Raw genomic sequence first — 20614 nt, forward strand, 5'->3', positions numbered from 1 at the left:
TCTTGTGTCTTTTGATCCAGACCCACGTGGAGAACTCTCGTGAATCGCCGGTTCAGAGATGAAGTCACCCTAATAGAGACACTTGTGGTTAACCTGTCCAAGTATGCAGCCAGTGGGTGAAAGTGACGCAGAGGAGGAGTGGTCACAGCAGATCCCCCTCTACTACAGTCCTCTGGCAAGAGTAGCTTCATCCACGCCTATCTCGTGGTCCTTGTGGAGAATTTGAAGACATAAAAATGTGCCTGGAAAGGCACCTGAAAGCACAAAAGAGAAGGGAAGGAGGGAGTGGTGGGGAATATAATTGGAGAATATTCAGACTCCAAATAAGACACTCAAGACAAGATATTGTAATTATATCTCTCTGTCTTTCAACTCATGCTAAACAGACTGGGAACTGCTGAACTTAGAGCTTGATTTAAGTCAGGATGCCAGTTTTGTTATTGTTGTTTTGTTTGTTTTTTGTTTGTTTGTTTTGGAGGATGTGTTTTTGTTTTAAAGAATAGAATCTGTGTCGAAGTGTCTGACTGTGAAGTCCCTGTCCTTGCAAATAAAATGCCTTTGGTTCATGTAGTGTTCAGAGGCATCTTGTCCTGTCCCATACATATGTGTATCTATGTGTAGCGTGACGCTGAACCACAAGTGAGCTATGCATGCATCTGAAGTGACTTGTCAGTAAGCCATGAGGCAAAGGCAGCTGGGTGACACTCAGGCAGACCCAGGGCTGACTGAGAGTCTGTTTATACAGAGGTTTGAACAAACTACATTGTCTGGTTTCCTAGTCTACCCCATGCCAGAGATAGACTAGCAGGGCTACAGCAAGGCAGCAGAGCGTTTATTTCTCTGCTTCATGATGCCTGATATCTCAGCAAAGTGGGGAAAAGAAGGCCAGAAGGCAGGAAGGAGGAGAGGCTTGGCATTGTGGATTCCGTATCAGTGGCTGCTCTTCTCCACTCCATTTCAGCTGCCCTGTAACTGCTTAAGACCTACAGCCCACCTCAGCCCTGATTCAGACATCTCCCCTGACGTCTCTAAATTGGATATCAGCTTGATTGTCCTAGCAGCATGCCGAAGGGCTGTGTACTCTGCCTGACCACTGTGGAGCCTACCATGAGCAGCCCATTTCAGATGCAGGTATCTAGTGGTTCAAACCAGAAACCTGGGGTTTTTCTTTCATGCTTCCTCTTTGGTTCTATTAACTTTTAAGTATTGAGAAAAGTACTCATTAAATGCCTCATATAATTCAGGTTCTGGCATGTAGAGAAACAATAGTATTATCAATCATAGATGATGATCATATTCTTATTGAAAAGTACAAATGAAATACCTATTCCCCCCCCCTCTCTCTCTCTCTCTCTCTCTCACACACACACACACACACACACACACACACACACACACACACACTCTGGGACTGAGACAGGGTTTCTCTGTATAGCACTGGCTGTCCTGGGACCTGCTGTGTAGACTTGGCTATTCATTTAATACGTGCTCACTTGATTATCTAGAAAATATGAAAAGGACTGCAAATACATAATAGATTCAGGTGCAGGATATGTATACTAGATTCTGTCTACACTTTGAATTGTATAAAAAGCCAAGCTTAATTAGTAGACAAAGGTATGGGTCGATATGAAATCAAGCAAGTACAGCCTTATTGGTAGCCCCTGGGTGACACTTTACATTAAAAAAGAAAGCACTCTAAAACTTTAGAGGTCAAAAGCATGTGTGATTCTATCTGATCTACATTTTTAAAAGATTTCTTTCTTGTTCTCTCAATACTGGGATCAATAGGGCTGTTGATGAAGTAATGATGGACTAACTAGAAGTCTGGCAGTCATTTGAGGACTATAGTGCTGGTGATGTCAAAATGGCCACCATGAGCAGAGCTCACGGGATTTGCTGATGTGTTTTGAGTGGGGGTTTCTGTGAAGAGAAACATAAAAAGAATGAACTGTAACTCAGGTTAGATTTGACTTAAGCAAGTGGGATGGCTTCTGCTGCCATTATTAGAAAGTGGGAAAAAAATGGAGATCAAAAAAATCATTCTGCAATGGTCAGATTACTTTTAAAAATTTAATTAATAATTAAAAATTATTCCTTGGGAAATCATGTATGTATACAGGATATTTGTCTATATCCACACCCTATTCCCCCCCCCTTCAGTTACTCCTGGATATTCCCTAACATGTCCCTACTTCATGCCATCCTTTTTATTTAATTTTTAGTGTTCTACCTTGTCCAATAAGTGACACTAGTGGATGCAGGAGAGTAGGACCATCAGGGATCACAAAGTGAAAGAAAAATGTTCCTTCTCTCTCAGCACCTAGCAGTTGCCCCACGTTAGGGAAGCCCGTTGGATACAGATGGGTATTTTTTTTCACTCTGTGGAGAACTTTTGGGAGCTATGAAAACCTGAGAGTGAAGAAACAGAACCTTAAACTAAGGACGAAGGTCAGGGGATGGCAGTAGACACAGAGTTCCCAAGAATAAAGAGAGTCCTGTGACCTATCAAGACGTTGCAACAATGAGATGCCAAACATGAAAAGGCAAGCCAGCAGAGAGTACAGTGAGGAGTAGTGGGCAGTGGTGTGCAAAGAAGCTAGCAAACAGAGACAGCCCCGCTTGCCTTTGGTGACTTGAAGAAGGAACAAGGATGGAAAGCGGGTATTTATTTCCTCATATGGGACAACCTTGCATGATTAAAATTCATAGATTCTTCAGTACTTCTCCGAGAGCACTGATGCCTTCTGTAGCCTTCCACTGTTGGTACCTCACACAGGTTTTCACGTTCTTAATGAACATGATTAAATGTCCCTTCAATGGAGGGGAAATACTGGTGTGGGCCACAGATGGGAACCCATATCCTTATGTTGGCAATTCAATTGTAAATGCCAGGGCAACTCAGGTTAAGTGTGACAATAAGGGAACTGCCAAATAACCCAAGATTAATTTCTCTGGGAAAATTGAACTTACCTTAAATGTTACATCAGCGGAATGTTTTTAAGTTATATATAACGCTTTTTTCTGGAAGCAGTTGAACTAAATTATAATATATATATATATATATTTAAAAGCATCGTTTCGAGCTTTAAAATATTGTAGTTCAAGAGAAATAACAGTAGCAACCTTTTTCTTGTTTTCCCTTCCTGCTCTGGAGTTTTCGTCTTAGTCTAGAAAGCGTTTTAAAGAAGTAAACATCAAACATGGCTTTAGCAGACAAGAGACTTGAGAACTTACAGATCTACAGAGTTCTTCAGTGTGTTCGCAACAAAGACAAGAAGCAGATAGAGAAGCTGACCAAGCTTGGATACCCTGAGCTCATCAACTTCACTGAACCCATTGATGGACTGAGTGCTCTCCACTTAGCCTCCGTCTCCAATGATATTGACATGGTTAGCTTTCTCCTTGGACTTGGTGCTCATCCTGATGTGCAAGACCACATGGGCTGTACCCCGACCATGAGAGCTGCGGAGCTGGGCCATGAACTGTCAATGGAAATCTTAGCCAAAGCCAAAGCTGATATGACAATAGTTGATAATGAAGGAAAAGGTAAAATTGCCGCATTCTGCCTCATTCTGAGAAGAGTGTGCTCATTTTGTAGCCAGAGAGTAAGAAATCAATTTTTTATTTCCCAGTTTTTGAAGTAAATTAAGATCTTAAGTAAAAGAGTCAATGTCCATTGCTGCACCTATATATATATGGCCTCTTCATAATCTAAAACAGTTTAGGAATATTATAGGGAAATAAGTTTTGAAAACCCACTCATATAAAAGCAATTAGATTGATCTGTATTTGATGGTTTCTTTCCTTCCTTCCTTCATTCTCTTTTCCTTCCTTCCTTCCTTTTTTTTTCTCCTCCACCAACACCTCCTCCTGCCACTTCTTCTGCTTCTTTTTTTAATTTTTCAGACTGAGTCTCATCTCAGTCTAGTCTTGAATCGGCTTGCAAGAAGCCTCCAGATCCCAGATAATGAGATTACAGGTATAATAAGATTACAGGTATAATAGGATTACAGGTATAATGAGATTACAGGTCTGGTAATGAGTTACAGGTATAGTAATGAGATTACAGGTATGGTAATGAGATTACAGGTATAATGAGATTACAGGTATGGTAATGAGATTACAGGTATGGTAATGAGATAACAGGTACGGTAATGAGATTACAGGTATAATGAGATTACAGGTATAATGAGATTACAAGTATGGTAATGAGATTACAGGTATGGTAATGAGATTACAGGTATGGTAATGAGATTACAGGTATGGTAATGAGATTACAGGTATGGTAATGAGATTACAGGTATAATGAGATTACAGGTATGGTAATGAGATTACAGGTATGGTAATGGGATTACAGGTATGGTAATGAGATTACAGGTATAATGAGATTACAGGTATGGTAATGAGATTACAGGTATGGTAATGAGATAACAGGTATGGTAATGAGATTACAGGTATGGTAATGAGATTACAGGTATGGTAATGAGATTACAGGTATAATGAGATTACAAGTATGGTAATGAGATTACAGGTATGGTAATGAGATTACAGGTATAATGAGATTACAGGTATGGTAATGAGATTACAGGTATGGTAATGAGATTACAGGTATGGTAATGAGATTACAGGTATGGTAATCTACTTGGTAGATTCTTTCAAGTGAGGTTAGCTTCAACTTTACACATGAAGACATTATTATAATCATTCATGATAAAGCGTAAAATCTTGTTTACGAAAATCATTCCTTACTTTTTAGAACATGGTAGTGTTAGACTTAGGACTCAGGTGAATTTTGTCCTGTCTGGTTCCCAGGTTAGTGTAAAAAGAACTGCATTTAAGAACTGGAGAAAACTAAGGTAGATTTGCTAAAACTCCAACTTTCACAAGGTAAATTTTAATACATTTGGAAATATAACTGAAATATTACACATGGCTTTTGAGAATTATTGCACATGCTGTTCTGCTGACAAACCATCAATCCGGAAATGGTGGTCTGGGGGTTTTTGCCTAGTTGAGTTCGAGGTCAGAGTTGAGGCAACGTCATGAAAATTAACAAACGAATTACAGATTCAGTATAAAGTGGTAGATGCAATCAGTTGTCCCAGAGAAGAGCCACAACTACAAAGTCATTGACACTAACACACACTGATGGAATGAATCCCATTTTACATCGTTAATATTTTCTCTCTGTCAGGAGGAAAACCCATTTTGTAACTCACTACCCACTTGAAAGCTGATATACAGCATGCACTCGAACCACATAGCAAAATAAACTTTAGAAGCATTTAGAGGTCAAATATGGTTTAAAAATTTAAACATTGACAATGCTGCTTTTGAGCTTCGTGAAATGGATGGGCAGAGAGGTTCATGCTTGTCATCCCAGCACCTGAAATGCACAAGCAAAAGGATCATATTGGTTTGAAGCCAGCCTGGTCTATATAACTTCAGCTCATCCAGGTACACTGTGAGAACAACCCATCCTAAAGGTTCATAGAATGCCATTTTCTGAAGTATCTTCCATGAACTATGGAATCAGTGAATTCCCTAGCCAGCCTTAGAATAGAACAAATTGAGACATCCTCCTTTGTTCCTGCTGGGAGAATATCAAAATATTTTTAAATGTTTATTTGGCCGTAATGCAGTTTTCCCCCATGGAACCAAACATGCTGCAAGTTAAATAGAATAAATTTCAAAAGCACTGTAATGAAGAAAAGTTTATTTTCTTAAATTGGAACCAAGATATAAATCAAACAGAGTATATCCAAAGTTAACGTATAGCTTAAAAATCTAAAAATGTAAAGCTTTTTTCTAAAAACAAATAACAAAATATCAAAGAAAAATAAGAACAAGGTCAAGTAAATATTTGTAAAAATGCAACAGCCACATGAGTAATACTTATGCCCATTCAAATTACTATGAAGCTAAAAAAGGTTGGAGAAAGATGAAAATATGGGGGAAAACAATGTCAGTCCCGTTGGGAGAAGCAAAATACGAAGTTAAATAAATGCAATGTGTTTTTTCACACATAACCTTGAAAGTTGATTCACGGTTAACACGAGACCCCTGAGGGAGCTCAAGTTGGCTTGTACAGCCCCAGCTCGGGGCCAGCTCTAACACTGACATTCTGTTTCCTGACTGACTGACTGCCTGTTATTTCTACAAGACAAGAAAATATGGAATATTTAAATGGGCCATTAAAAGGGTCTGACACAGGCTTTAGGCTTTGAGCTATGAGTTATAAAAGCCATTGCTAAAAAAAATATGCACTTAATAAGTACTTTAGGGCTTTTGTGATACATGTAGTCTGGTATTATATTCAGAGTTTGATTTGGTGTGGTTCTCTGCCATTTTGTTTTGATCAGCTCTTAACTGCATTTTAAAATTTGATCCTTGGGATTATAATGCATTTAGAGTATTTCTCTTCCTCTCTTCTCCCCAAACCCTCCCCTATATCCTTCCCCACTCCCCCTCATATTCATGGTTCCTTTCCTCCCCAGGTGTTATTTCATGCCTATATGTGTCTGTATATACATGTATTCCTTTGGGTTCATATATTATTATTTGTATGAGTGTTTCAGTACCGACCATATGGCAAGAGACAACCAATCGGTGTGCTCTTCCCCGGGAGGACCTCCTCTCCTGCTCTCAGCTGCCTTCAGTTGCCAGTAGTTTGTGTAAGGTTGAGGACGGACGTGTGGACTTTTCCCCATCCTTCTTGGCATGTCCATTGGTGTCATCAGTTCATTTTTGGACAGTCATAGTGAGACTTTATGGGTGTAGTTGTTGACTCTTAGCAATTACTTCCTATGGTTTTTCCCTTTGGTGTTCTGTTTTTAATTACATACGTCAACTGACTCTCCATCAGGATAGTCATTCTTCCTTCTCTCCTCCCCTCCCTCCTCCCCCTCTCCGTCCATTCCTTCCTTCATTTTTCTTTCCTTCTTTATTTTTACAATACAGGCTTTATTCCCCTCCCGGTACGCCACCCCCACCAAGAGTTCCACAACCCATACCTCCTCCCCGCAACCCTCACTCCCTTCATCTCCACAAGGCTGTCCCCATCCCACCCACCCCACCAGACCTCTAAAGTTCCTGGGGCCTCCCGTCTCTTGAGGATTAGGTGTATCTTCTCAGACCGAGGAGTCCTCTGCTGTGTAAGTGTTGGGGGCCTCACCTCAGCTCATGTATGCTGCCTGGTTGGTGAGCCAGTGTCTTAAGAGATCTCAGGGGTGCAGGCTAATTGAGACTGCTGGTTCTCCTACACGGTTGCCCTCCTCCTTAGCTTCTTCTAGTTTTTCTCTGATTCAACCAGAGGGGTCAGCAGCTTCTGTTCATTGGTTGGGTGCACAAAGCTGCATTTGACTCTTCCTTCCTCCTTAATTCTCCTGTAGGGAGATAAACCTAGGTCCTTGAGCAGCTGGATAAATTCTTTATCCTTAGTCCATCTTTGTATTTCCAAATTTTTGAGTAAACCTATTTTAGGTGTCTCTTCTTATATAAAAGATTAAATATCTTTAGGGTGTTTTTCTAGTATAACTTTATTTCTAATAGTGAAAATTTCTGTGTCTAAGTATCCATAAATTAGGCTCAGTACTGTCATTTTATTGTACATTATGAAGTTATAACTTCCCAGCAATTTCACAGCACTGTTGTGAAATATATCTAATATGTAACTAGATACAAAATTATATGTTATTTATTTTATATTTTAGGTTTTTTATTTTTCTAAAACTAATAGTATTTTAGTTTCCTCAAAAGCTAATGTGAGAGCTTTCTGTATCCTTAAGCCTGCTTGTTGTCACCATCTTCAGATGTATCCTTTGATTCTTTTGTGAAAAATCATGTTGATACAAGAACTTTCCACCTCTCAGTCCTATTGTCAGTTACAATCACTTAGCTCTCAAGTGAATCATTCTGTCCTCTCAACTAATATTGTTGTTTGCTTTGTCTCCTTACAGCCATGAAGTATCATGGTTTCTCCAGCAGATGAAAAAATACCACATGCTTACGTTATCTACTCTTCCCCTCTCCCTTCCAAATTTTTGATACATACTTTCTGCATTATAATGAAATGATCTATCTACCTAGAGTTCCTCCAGCAATTTATTTTTACTTCTGTGGTTGAAGAAATTGCACATTCTCGTGCAGTGTTGGCCTACTGTTAGGCTCATATTTTATATGAAGTACTTGAGCCTGCTCATTTGGACTTTTCTAATTTCTTATATGCTTAGTCTGCCATGTGTGTGCGTGTGTGCGTGTATGTGTGTGTGTGTGTGTGTGTGTGTGTGTGTTGATTTTGTATATGAGCAGCAGCTTGACTTGTATAATTTTTTCTGTGATATTATAAAGTCATAAAATCACTTTTAAGAAGATCTTCTTGCTTGTAATATTGCCATGGAATCCTTGGGAATAGCCTGACTTTTCACATTAGGAAGGAGTTGGGTTTTTGTGTGTAAGGCAACATCTTCCCTGGCTTTACCTCCTAGTGACTGTTTTTAAGTAAGTTTTCCTGAAGCTCAGGATTCCCTTTCTGCCCTTCAGATTCAGGGTTTTTTTTTAATTCACAAAATAGTCATTGTAGCTCTACAATTTTTCTGTTGTATTTGTCTTTTCTTATTGAACTATGTGAGGAGTCATCTTTGTTTGGCTTTGAGTCAGCTCTTGATTTTGTAAGTTTCTGCCTTTGACCACAATTGGGGTAGGTTCTGCTGTTCCTCTGGTTGCTTCTAATTTGACTTTCAATCTTTAGTGTCTTCTCTTAGGTCCTACTAGCTCCATCTAAACATTTCTTTTTGTTTGTCTTCTATTCTCTTCGGGTTTTTTCAGTGTTTGTCTTGTATTTTATTTGTGAATGAATTATATTTAGTTTCTTTGCTAATATAAAAACAAGCCATCCAATAATTTTGTATTAATATTGTCTTTTACCTGAACATTTTTACCTGCCTTTTATGATTCAGTTTCCTATCTTTCTGGTGGTGTATTTTTATAGGTCACAGGTTTCTTTGGGGCTGTAGTTCATTTTTGGATAAAGCCACATTGGGACACAAGCTCATTACCAAGTCAATTTGGAGTTTAACTTATTTATCTACTGCTTGCTTAGCATCACTTTGCTAAGGTTGTAAAAATATCTGGTGTATAGTGCATGTTTAGCACAGAGTATGTTTACATGTAGAGTATCCTCTATGCCCAGGTGTGTATGTTTAGCATTTTCCTCTTTGGGACGAAACAAAATGTTGTATCAGAATGACAAAACAATGTTGGTTTTTCTTCTTACTGCTATGAAATAGAGAGCCTGCTCCCTATAAATGGACTCCCAGGAAACTCTCGGTACCCAAGGAAGTTTCTGGCACATACAGCCCTGATGATTTGAAGAGTCACATGGAGTATGGACCATAAGTTACCAAGCTCCAGTTCTCCCCTAGCACAAGTCCTGGAAGATTTAGCTGTGGCTGTGTTCTAACTCCATCAGACATGTCATATGCGCTTTGAAATTCTGCTTTTTTCTTGCCAGATTCAAATATAAGTGGATTTTTTTTCTTTTTGAGATTTTAATCTAAAATTGTACTTTAATTACAGTGTTCCTCCCTTTCCCTTTCTTTCCTCAAACGCTCCCATATACTATTCCTCCCTCTCCTTCAAATTCATGGCCTTTCATGAGTTATTAATATATGCATTTGCATATATCTATATATTCCTAAATATACCCTCTTGTGTCTGTATAATGTTACTTGTATGTATGTTTTAAGGGCTGGCCATTTATTACTGGGCAAGGAATCCTCATGGCAGAACTGTTTTCCTGCAGGTGTGTTGTTTTATTGCATCTTGCCCACGAAGCGGCACTTTCGATGTTCACAGATTGCCTTGGAACACGGTGCAGATGTCAACAATATCACCTACGAAGGGAAGCCAGTGTTCCTCAGAGCTTGCGAGGAAGCACACGATGTGAAGGACATGTGCCTGACATTTTTGGAGAAAGGAGCCAATCCTAATGCTATCAACACAGTATGACTACCCCTGTGATTAATATTTCCTTATTCTACTATACCACACAGTCAAGTCGTTATTTTACTGTGGTTGCTTTGCACTTTCGCATGATAAAATTGGGCTCCAGCACGGTAGCACAGGCCTTTAGTTCCAGTACTTGAGGGGCAGAAGCAGGCAGATCTCTGTGAGTTCAAGACCAGCCTGGTCTACACATACTAGGCCTTCCACACAAGTGAGAATCTGTCTCAAAATGAAACAAAAAGGAAAAAAGCATACATTTTTGGGGGGGGGCGGGTGGTAAATCTGTCCGGTCAGCTCATAGGTTGTTCATCTCTCTCCAATGTGCTGAAGACGAGTCACTTTTATTGTCTTCACATGGGTTCCATTCTGTACTTTATTTGCTAATTGTGTTTGGAAATCAGTCCTTGTTACCCATAGTGTCAAAGCATCATTAGAGCAAGTAGACATGATATCACGGCTATCTAACAAAATATATCTCCGTAGAAAAAAAATTCTGTTTCCACGCGTCTATATATCTATATCTATGTATCTCTATCTATATCTATATCTCTATATCTATGTCTATCTATATGTCTACATCTATATCTATATATCTATCTCTATATCTGTCTCTATATATGTATGTGTATTGATTCCTCCTTTCAGCTGGCTAATATGGGGTCCTTAATTTTTGTAATTTTCATTTCTGGACATTCAGAAATAGATTTTCTTCTCATTAGAAAACAAATTCTGCCTAACTTTAGCCTGCTGCTCCTTCCCTCCCTCTCCCTCTCATTTTATAGTCAGCTTTCTCCATGGCCCTCTGCTTAGTTTCCGTGACATCCCTATAAGGGAAAGCAGAACAACCTGGACTCCGGCTTTCAAGTTCCATTCCAGTTGGTCACAAACGGTGTGGACTGAGGGCTTCCTCTCTTGAAAGGGAAAGCAACAAAAATACAGACCATTAGACTTCTTAGCATAGAGCTAAGATCCAGTGAATTCAGCCCACATTTGTATTGACTGTGGTTTATGCATGAAATTGTAAATGGTATTTGATCTGTCTTATGTCCAGTCCACAGGGCGCACGGCTTTGATGGAGTCATCAAGAGAAGGGGTTCTGGAACTAGTTCGAGGCATATTGGAGAGAGGAGGTGAAGTGAATACATTCGACAACGATAGACACAACGCTGCTCATTTTGCTGCCAAAGGAGGCTTTTTTGATGTAATAATTGCTCTTCACTTTAATTTGACAATTAAAGCTTTCTGTTTCTTTGTTTCTTTTTCATGCAGGTTAAACTAAGGCAGGCATTTTTCTAAGTTACCTATGTTGTTTTTATCTTGATCTTCCCAAATATAAAACTTTAACTCTGACCACATATCCCAGCTCTTTTATGTATCTACTAATATTTCTGCATATTTGCTAACTTATTAACTGAATATTACCAGTAATATTTTTCTATGTAGACACTTAGAAGTGACACTTAGAAGTGACACTGTGACACTTAGAAGTCTTGCCACCTAGGACTATGCTGTGTCATGCCTCTGATAGCTCCTGAAATCTTCAAGTCTCCTGTGATCTGCCATAGGGAGAACAGGGCCACAAATTTCTTGTCTTGCTGTCGCATACCTAATTATACTCCTTAGCATTTAAGTCTAAACATCCTGACACCGTAGCAGCATAGCGCTCAGATACCAAGGCCCCCAGGAACTGTAGCAGAATCAATACTATCTTATGTTACAAAATTGTACATCTGACCTAAAGATTCTTTACTCAGTTTTCTGTGCTCCGACACACTACCTTTGTTTGTGTCTTTTCTTTTTGATAAAGATACGCCTCACATAGAATCCGGAATGAGTAAAGAATTTGCTTCTCTGTATTTGCCGTGCTCAGATACTTTCTGAAGTTACCTGCCACCAAGTGACAATGCCTGGCATTTCTGTCATCTATATCCAGGCTGATTGTTGGAACTTTTGGCAATGATGAAAACCTTCTATACTTATGGCCTTTGAGTACTTTAAATGTGGCCAAGAAGACTAAAGACTTGGACTTGAAATCTTCATTTCCGTTTGCATTTTCAGTAGCCACAGGTGGCAATAGCCAGATCAGAGAGCAGGGTCTGCTGTCAGCCTTGCATTAACTGAGCACTCCTGTTATTCTCTCTTTATTTTGCAGATACTGAAGCTCCTCTTCGCATACAGTGGAGAAATGGGGTTAATAGGAATGGACGGGAACACACCACTTCATTTTGCTGCTATGGGTGGCTTTGCAGATTGCTGTAAATATATAGCTCAGCGAGGTAAAATTGTCTGGTAGTTTTCTGTTTTATGTGTTTGTGTTCTGCCTGTATCATAAATTATTAGAAAATTCAGGCTTGTCACTTTTCATCTACTTAATCTTTAGTCACTGTCCTCTCGTAATGTAGGATAAAAATTGAATTTTTTCATACAGTTGCCCATTGAATTATGAATCTAATAAGAGGAATTAAAACCTAAATCAAAAGGCATTTGATTTTCATGTGTTAACTATTAAAATGCTTATAATTGATCAATATTCTTAAGAGTCCCAACATTAATCTTGAGAAAAAAATTGAAAATAATTTTATCTTACCTGAAATTTTAATTATTATATTTTTAAAATGCATGTCAAATTTGAAGAAAGAAAGAAACATTTCTGAGTGGTTTGTAGTTATAAGGAAAATAAAATAAAATGTTTTATGAAAATCATTTATGAAAGATTTATGAAAAATTTGAAAGTAAACAAACATGTAATGTGTAGATCTTCCCCAAGCTAAGGAACATGTTATCTAGTGCAGCGTACAGCTTAGAGAATTCATTAGAGTGACATACTAACTAGTTAAGCTGAACACAGAAGCCATCCTTATCAGTTACCCACTAGTTGAGTGTTCATCCAAAGTGGAATTCCAGTAGAAATGCATTAGTACTTTGTTGAATTTTATTTTTTTCTAGTTTATGAAAAATAGAAAAATCCATACAGCTGTATTGTAAAAACATGGTTTTTTCTGCCGTCCACAGATAAACTTTAAAGTCATTAATATATGTGATTGACAGGCCCATATAACTAATAGTATAGTTGACCTGGTTTTACTTTTATAAACTCATAGTTCTCCCAGCAATAAATGGTTTCAACAAATAACCAAATTGTCATATGCAATATGCAATTTTTGCCCAGCAAACTGTCTAGTTAGTCTTATTTTTCAATCTGTCATTCTCAACGTCTTATTCTCACATTTCACTTTTAACAATGTGGGTTTGTAAACATTGTAATCTTTCAAGACTGACTCAGTCACTGTCCTTAATATGTTGAGTGATTTCTTGCTGGGACATACATCATCCTACATGAACTCCACTGATCATGCATCCTAGGATGAAATGCTGGGATGCAGCCCTGAGAATAAAGGCAGGGGCTTGGGTTATGCACAAAGGCCTAACCTGGTGATACTGGGACATTCCATCTTCCTGGGTGATTTTTAAGATATTTGCCTAAAACAAATGTCTGAGCATGGCCCTGATCTGTGGAGTGCTTGGAAGTGTCATTAGACAAGAGCAGAGGGAACACCAGTCCGCTAACCACCAGAAGGGTTTCTTACGAGGTGGGCAAGCTAAAGTAGGTTTAAAAATCTCCCTAGATGCCTAGAACAAATGAAACTCAAGACGGATGATCAAAATGTGAATGCTTCACTCCTTCTTTAAAAGGGGAACAAGAATACCCTTGGCAGGGAAGAGAGAGGCAAAGATTAAAACAGAGACTGAAGGAACACCCATTCAGAGCCTGCCCCACATGTGGCCCATACATATACAGCCACCCAATTAGACAAGATGGATGAAGCAAAGAAGTACAGACTGACAGGAGCTGGATGTAGATCTTTCCTGAGAGACACACCCAGAATACAGCAAATACAGAGGCGAATGCCAGCAGCAAACCACTGAACTGAGAATAGGATCCCCGTTGAAGGAATCAGAGAAAGAACTGGAAGAGCTTGAAGGGGCTCGAGACCCCATATGTACAACAATGCCAAGCAACCAGAGCTTCCAGGGACTAAGCCACTACCTAAAGACTATACATGGACTGATCCTGGACTCTGACCCCATAGGTAGCAATGAATATCCTAGTAAGAGCACCAGTGGAAGGGGAAGCCCTCGGTCCTGCCAAGACTGAACCCCTGGTGAATGTGATTGATGGGGGGGGGAGTGTGGTAACGGGGGGGGGGGGAAGGATGGGGAGGGGAACACCCATACAGAAGGGGAGGGGGAGGGGTTAGGGGGATGTTGGCCCGGAAACCGGGAAAGGGAATAACACTCAAAATGTAAATAAGAAATACTCAAGTTAATAAAAAAAAATCTCTTAGCTTTCTGTTGGGGGATGAACATGCAGGAAATGTCTTGAGAGATTTCATGGGCTTAGAATTCCAGACAAAGCCCAGTAGTCACAGGAAGGCAGCAGCATGTCTGAGGCACTACCATGCTATGGAATCCTCCTGTGACTGCCCCCCATCTCCTTCCAAGTAAATGACTATTCTTATAACTTTCCAGGGTAAAACTTGCAAGCGTTCCATTGCCACATACCCTCCTGAGTTTTTTTTTAATTACTATTAAGATTATTAACCTTAGTATAAATATAAATCTTCGACAATTCCAATAAAGAATGAATTGAAAACCAGGGCTAGCAGTTTTTTCCTCTTCCATCTCCTTTTTGAGGGGAAGAGGGTTGCTCGTATTTCCGGATGTCTTCTCTCTTCTCTACAACACATAGAAGGAGGAGCATGCCTTGCACCCCCAGGTCTGGCAAAGCTTGCATCATTGGCATCTCTTTTTTCTTCTAAGAAATAAAGATTCAAATTCCCACAGTGCTGCCCGTCTGCTTCTATCATGCCATGCTGGCAAAACAGCTGCCCAGCCTCATATAGATGAAAAACCAAAATGTCCTAATAGATAGACTTATTTATTTAGTGTATTTTAATATCTCATGACACATTGTAGCCTTCTTGGCAGCAATAAACATTCCCTGATATAATTAGAAACGCACAGACTTTTAACATTTTATCTTTAAGTAACGAGTTAAAATAATGAATTTAATATTTGTCTTGTATACAAACACAAGTCTGAAATGTTTAGCTTGCCTTAAACAAATTAGTTTCCCAGCTGTGAAGGTTCTTGCCATGATCTTAACACAGAACAGCAAGTTAGAATAAGGTATCTTCAATTAATGGATAAAACATGAAATATTGTTTCAGCATGTAAAAGTGTTGTATTAAAAAAGAAGGAAGCATCCTGCTATAGTCTGAACTGATGGAACCTGTAGGAGTTGTTTGGATCCAGAATCTTCTGACTGAATTCTAGGGTACCCGCCCTCTTTTTCCCTGTTAGTACCATCTACCCAGCAAATACCCCACTGATATTTGTTCAAACCTCTTCATTTTACCTAAGCTGTCCATCTACAGGGATACCTATGAGCAGATACATACTGTAAGCCAGTGATTTCGAATTCATTCAAATGAAGGTCTCAGGAAAATAAGTTGCTGATTGCTTTGATAATTACAAATGGCTAAGTGTGGTGTTTGTTTTTTTTTATACATCAGTTTTAAGAACAGACTTCTGACTATACAGAATGAAGAAAATAGTTGGGAGTGTTGTTTTGTGGAGCCAAGCAGATAACTTTGCCATATTCTTAGAACAGTGATGCTTTCTTTTTTAGGATGTGACTTGAAATGGAAAAATTTGGAACATAAAACACCCCGAATGGTGGCGAAAGATGGAGGCTTCAAAGCTGCTAGCAAGGAAATTCGTCGAGCAGAGCGGACTGCAGCTAAACTCGCTAAGCCAGGAGTAAAAAATCCTAACCCACTCTGGGCCCTCAGGCTGCACGACTGGTCCATAGAGCACGAGTCTTCCCTTCGGGAGGCCTTTAGCTTCGTGGACAGGGGCGATGGGGTGGTCAGCAAAGATGACTTCGTGCTGGCCCTGGAGGAGAGGCAAGAGTTTGCCACCCCAGAGCAGTTGCTTTCTGTTGCTCAAATGCACGAAAAAAGCCGAGGAGGTGGGGTGAACATTAACGACTTCTTTAAGGGAACCAAATACTTAAGCAAGTCTTTTGTCTTGGGATCTTTTGGGCCTAAGAAAAAGAAAAAAGGGTTGGGCAAAAAGCCAAGGAAAGGCAAGTTTGTTTTGCCTCTCCCCATTTGTACCATCCCTGAGAATGCCTTTCCGAGGCGGCCAGATGGGGGCCCACCTTACTACATGGTTGAGACCTACCAGAATGTCACCGACACCAACAGGTTCAACCGGGACCACCCGCCTGAGCACCCCATCCAGGACGATTCCGAATGGTACATCGATGATCCGAATAGGGTCTTTGCAAATATTAATTTTATCACCAAAGCAGGAGACCTGGCCTCTCTGAAAAAGGCCTTCGAAGCAGGAATACCTGTGGATATGAAGGACAACACTTACAAGACTCCCCTCATGACAGCGTGTGCCAGCGGCAACATTGATGTGGTCAAGTTTCTTCTCGAAAGGGGGTATGCTTTCAGGTTTTTGTTTTTGATTTTAGGTTTCAGGTTTGGTGTCTGTTGGTCCTTTTGTGGTGGACAGCCCAAAGGATCTGAAAAGAGGATGCAGACAAAGGAGGGCATGGATGAGGTGAAGTCTTGGGGTCACCCCTAGATGGTGGGATGGTATAGAGCACCCTTTGATTTGCCACTTTTATGGAAGATGAGGCAAATACAAGCAGACAGACTACCACAGTGACAAAAACATCCCTACCTCTCCATTTCCCAAAGTCCATCCAGAGAGGCGAACATCTTCCTCTAGAAAGCTCTTTAAAGCATGGTCTTTACATTTATTTCTTAAACCTAAAACAACTTCTGGGTTTAATTGCTATTTCTGCCTCAGTTGTGTGATGGGAAGCAAGTTTAGAACACTTGTATGCCTTGGTTTTCCCAAGTGTGCAATAGGTTCTAATCGGACCCAGCTCCAAATTCACTGATGATTAAACGACTTAAAATATGCAATGCTCTTATCAGCTCAATTACTGCAAACACTGGAGGAAAGACATTTGCTGTTGTTAAAGTGTTTTATGGCAAAGATACTCATTTGCATAATATAGACTTGTAAAACTAAAAAATAACTTGAGTAGTGAAGCTCTAATAAGGACTAAAATTTTATATAATGCATTACGGTACTTAGATATTAAAATGATGAACACTCATTTAAATTTCAGAGCATGCAGAGAAAGTAGACAGGGAGGAGAATAATGTACATGTTGCCTTTTTGCCCAGCTTCTATCTTCACTGAAATAGATTTAGAATTTTATTGATTTTTTTAAGCTTTACAAAAAATGTAACTCCCAGCACCTAAGTTGCTTTTGAAGCAACAATTTAAACAGCGTATATTGTGTTTACACAATATAATGTGTGCGTATATTGTATTTACACAATATAATGTGTGCGTATATTGTATTTACACAATATAATGTGTGCGTATATTGTATTTACACAATATAATGTGTGCGCATATTGTATTTACACAATATAATGTGTGTGTGTTTCCAAGTGGAGGCTTCTTCAGGGGCGCACATGGTTCACTGGAGATCCTTGTTAGGCAGAGACCAGTCAATGAGAGTAAGGGAATAAAAGACCTCATGCCATCACACTGGGGCCCGAGAAACGTAGACAGTAGAGATTGAGTCAGGGAACTAGGCAGAAGGTACAGAGTTCTGATTGTGGACTGATTGTGACAGTGGCGTCTCCACCAATTGCAGCTCCTACGATATACATATCTATGCACATATATATGCATAACAATACATATAAACAATATATTGTTAGTATGTATTGTGTATATATTATATATTGTTTATATATTATATATATTGCTTAGCTTGAAAAGTCTCTCTCTCTCACACACACACACACAGAGGAAGTTAAGGCTGCTAAATAATGCCAAACAGAAGTACTGAGGAGCCTATAGAAGTGTAAAAACACTGACACCATTTACTCTCCTCAGAGCTCTTCTGATTGATAATTTAACGAGGTTAAAATTGCATGAAATTCTTTACTTTGACTCTTTAGGTTCCAGTGTTTGAAACAACCAGAAGTCTTAATTATCGTGCTTGCGTCATTATACAGGGCAAATGTTAATGCAACAGACAATTTCCTGTGGACTCCACTTCATTTTGCGTGCCATGCTGGCCAGCAAGACATTGTCGAGCTTCTTGTTCAATCTGGAGCTGTAATAGATGCCTCATCAATCAACAACTCCACTCCGCTAAGCAGAGCCATTGAGAGCTGTAGACTGGACACTGTAAAATACCTACTTGATAATGGCGCCAAATTCCAGACGGAAAACAGAAAAGGTGCGCATTCCTATTGCCGAAGGTTGGGCCAAAGAAGGGGGACGGATTTCAAATTCCAAACCCTGTTGATTTTGTTCTTGTTTCCCTGGTACTGACAGAAACACAAACCTTTGACAACTGGTGGAGAAGTATCTCTGGTCCCTGGCCATTTTCAGTCATTGGTTTGAAGGCTCGGCTCTTTACATTTGCAGTCTTTAGGGCTGATGTCTTTGTAGAGTGAAAACAAATGAAACAAAATTCCGAGTAATAAAATGGAAGGAACCATGAAATCCAAGCCCAAAGGCCTTTTCCTTATGCACTAGGTTCAAATGACAGAGAGTTCCTCTGCTACATTGTGAGGTACTTTCCACAGCCCTAATCTTTAGCATAGGCTTTAATCTGATGACTACTAAAGGATACCTTAGTGCAATGCTATTAACCCCAAACTACAGAAACCTATTGTTTATCTACCTCTTTGAACATAGAATAAAATAGTATATTTCTGTATGCACACACTAAACTTAGAATGCCATTATTAATTGTAATAATTTACAAGGCATTTAAAAGTTTATTTTTGATGGAAAATTAAGTGAAAAAATTATGTTTAAAGTTTCTTACAGATCGTTTTTCATTTTTGATATTGTAATAAAGTTACATCATTTTCTCTTCCTTTTCCTACCCCTAAATACTTCCATGGACTCACCTCAACTTGTTCTTCTTCATAACCTCTCTTTCTTTGTTGTTACACACACACACACACACACACACACACACACACACACACACACACACTCCTAAACAAATAAATACAACCTTCTCAGCCTTTTCTTATCTTTATTAATTTGACTATTTCTTATTTACATTTTGATTGTTATTCCCCTTCCTGGTTTCTGGGCCAACATCCCCCTAACCCCTTCCCCTCCCCTTCTACATGGCCTTCCCCTCCCCACCCTCTCCCCATTACCACCCTCCCCCCAACAATCACGTTCACTGGGGGTTCAGTCTTGGCAGGACCCAGGGCTTCCCCTTCCACTGGTGATCTTACTAGGCTATTCATTGCTACCTATAAGGTTGGAGACCAGGGTCAGTCCATGTATAGTCTTTAGGTAGTAGCTTAGTCCCTGGAAGCTCTGGTTGCTTGGCATTGTTGTTCATAAGGGGTCTCGAGCCCCTTCAAGCTCTTCCAGTTCTTTCTCTGATTCCTTCAATGGAGGTCCCGTTCTCAGTTCAGTGGTTTAATGATGGCATTCGCCTCTGTATTTGCTGTATTCTGGCCGTGTCTCTCAGGAGAGATCTACATCCACTTCCTGTCAGCCTGCACTTCTTTGCTTCATCCATCTTATCTAGTTTGGTGGCTGTATATGTATGGTCCACATGTGGGGCAGGCTCTGAATGGGTGTTCCTTCTGCCTCTGTTCTAAACTTTGCCTCTCTATTCCCTGCCAAGGGTATTCTTGTTCCCGTTTTAAAGGAGTGAAGCCTTCATATTTTGGTCATCCTTCTGGAGTTTCATGTGTTCTGTGCATCTAGGATAATTCAAGCATTTGGGCTAATAGCCACTTATCAATGACTGCATACCATGTGTGTTATTCTGTGATTGGGTTACCTCACTCAGGATGATATTTTCCAGTTCCATCCATTTGCCTATGAATTTCATAAAGTCATTGTTTTTGATAGTTGAGTAATAGTCCATTGTGTAGATGTACCACATTTTCTGTATCCATTCCTCTGTGGAAGGGCATCTGGGTTCTTTCCAACTTCTGGCTATCATAAATAAGGCTGCTATGAACATAGTGGAGCTTGTGTCTTTGTTATATGTTGGGGCATCTTTTGGATATATGCCCAAGAGAGGTATAGCTGGGTCCTCACGTAGTTCAATGTCCAATTTTCTGAGGAACCTCCAGACTGATTTCCAGAACGGTTGTACCAGTCTGCAATCCCACCAACAATGGAGGAGTGTTCCTCTTTCTCCACATCCTCGCCAGCATCTGCTGTCACCTGAGTTTTTTATCTTAGCCATTCTCACTGGTGTGAGGTGAAATCTCAGGGTTGTTTTGATTTGCATTTCCCTTATGACTAAAGATGTTGAACATTTCTTTAGATGTTTCTCAGCCATTTGGCATTCCACAGCTGTGAATTCTTTGTTTAGCTCTGAACCCCATTTTTAATAGGGTTATTTGTTTCCCTGCGGTCTAACTTCTTGAGTTCTTTGTATATTTTAGATATAAGCCCTATATCTGTTGTAGGGTTAGTAAAGATCTTTTCCCAATCTGTTGGT

At 39.7% G+C, this 20614-nt stretch overlaps 1 protein-coding gene and 1 long non-coding RNA gene across 24 annotated transcripts in view; one reads left to right on the top strand and one right to left on the bottom strand.

The window, feature by feature from the left end:
- The window catches only part of Ankef1 (ankyrin repeat and EF-hand domain containing 1), a 73769-nt gene that overhangs the window by 39016 nt on the left and 14139 nt on the right, over nt 1-20614 (top strand). For 5 of the 23 annotated variants that reach the window (NR_172025.1, XM_087650980.1, XM_087650981.1 and 2 more), the window contains 7 exons: nt 962-1131; nt 3158-3549; nt 9806-10005; nt 11060-11209; nt 12161-12284; nt 15701-16523; nt 18132-18358. Coding sequence is in view for 22 of the 23 variants with exons in the window: in XM_087650980.1 (XP_087507106.1) it covers nt 3204-3549; nt 9806-10005; nt 11060-11209; nt 12161-12284; nt 15701-16523; nt 18132-18358 (1870 nt within the window). In the remaining variant the exon portion in view is untranslated. Of the gene's footprint in view, nt 1-20; nt 1132-3157; nt 3550-9805; nt 10020-11059; nt 11210-12160; nt 12285-15700; nt 16524-18131; nt 18359-20614 lie in introns of those variants that run through there. The other 18 variants (XM_087650994.1, XM_087650993.1, XM_087650995.1 and 15 more) reach the window with 14 other exon arrangements.
- Nucleotides 1-20614, bottom strand: part of LOC108350472 (uncharacterized) — an 85347-nt gene that overhangs the window by 5837 nt on the left and 58896 nt on the right. The gene's annotated exons all lie outside the window — the stretch shown is intronic.

The sequence above is a fragment of the Rattus norvegicus genome, chromosome 3 (assembly GCF_021556685.1).
Source record: "Rattus norvegicus strain SHRSP/BbbUtx chromosome 3, alternate assembly SHRSP_T2T, whole genome shotgun sequence".
Taxonomy (NCBI): Eukaryota; Metazoa; Chordata; class Mammalia; order Rodentia; family Muridae; genus Rattus; species Rattus norvegicus.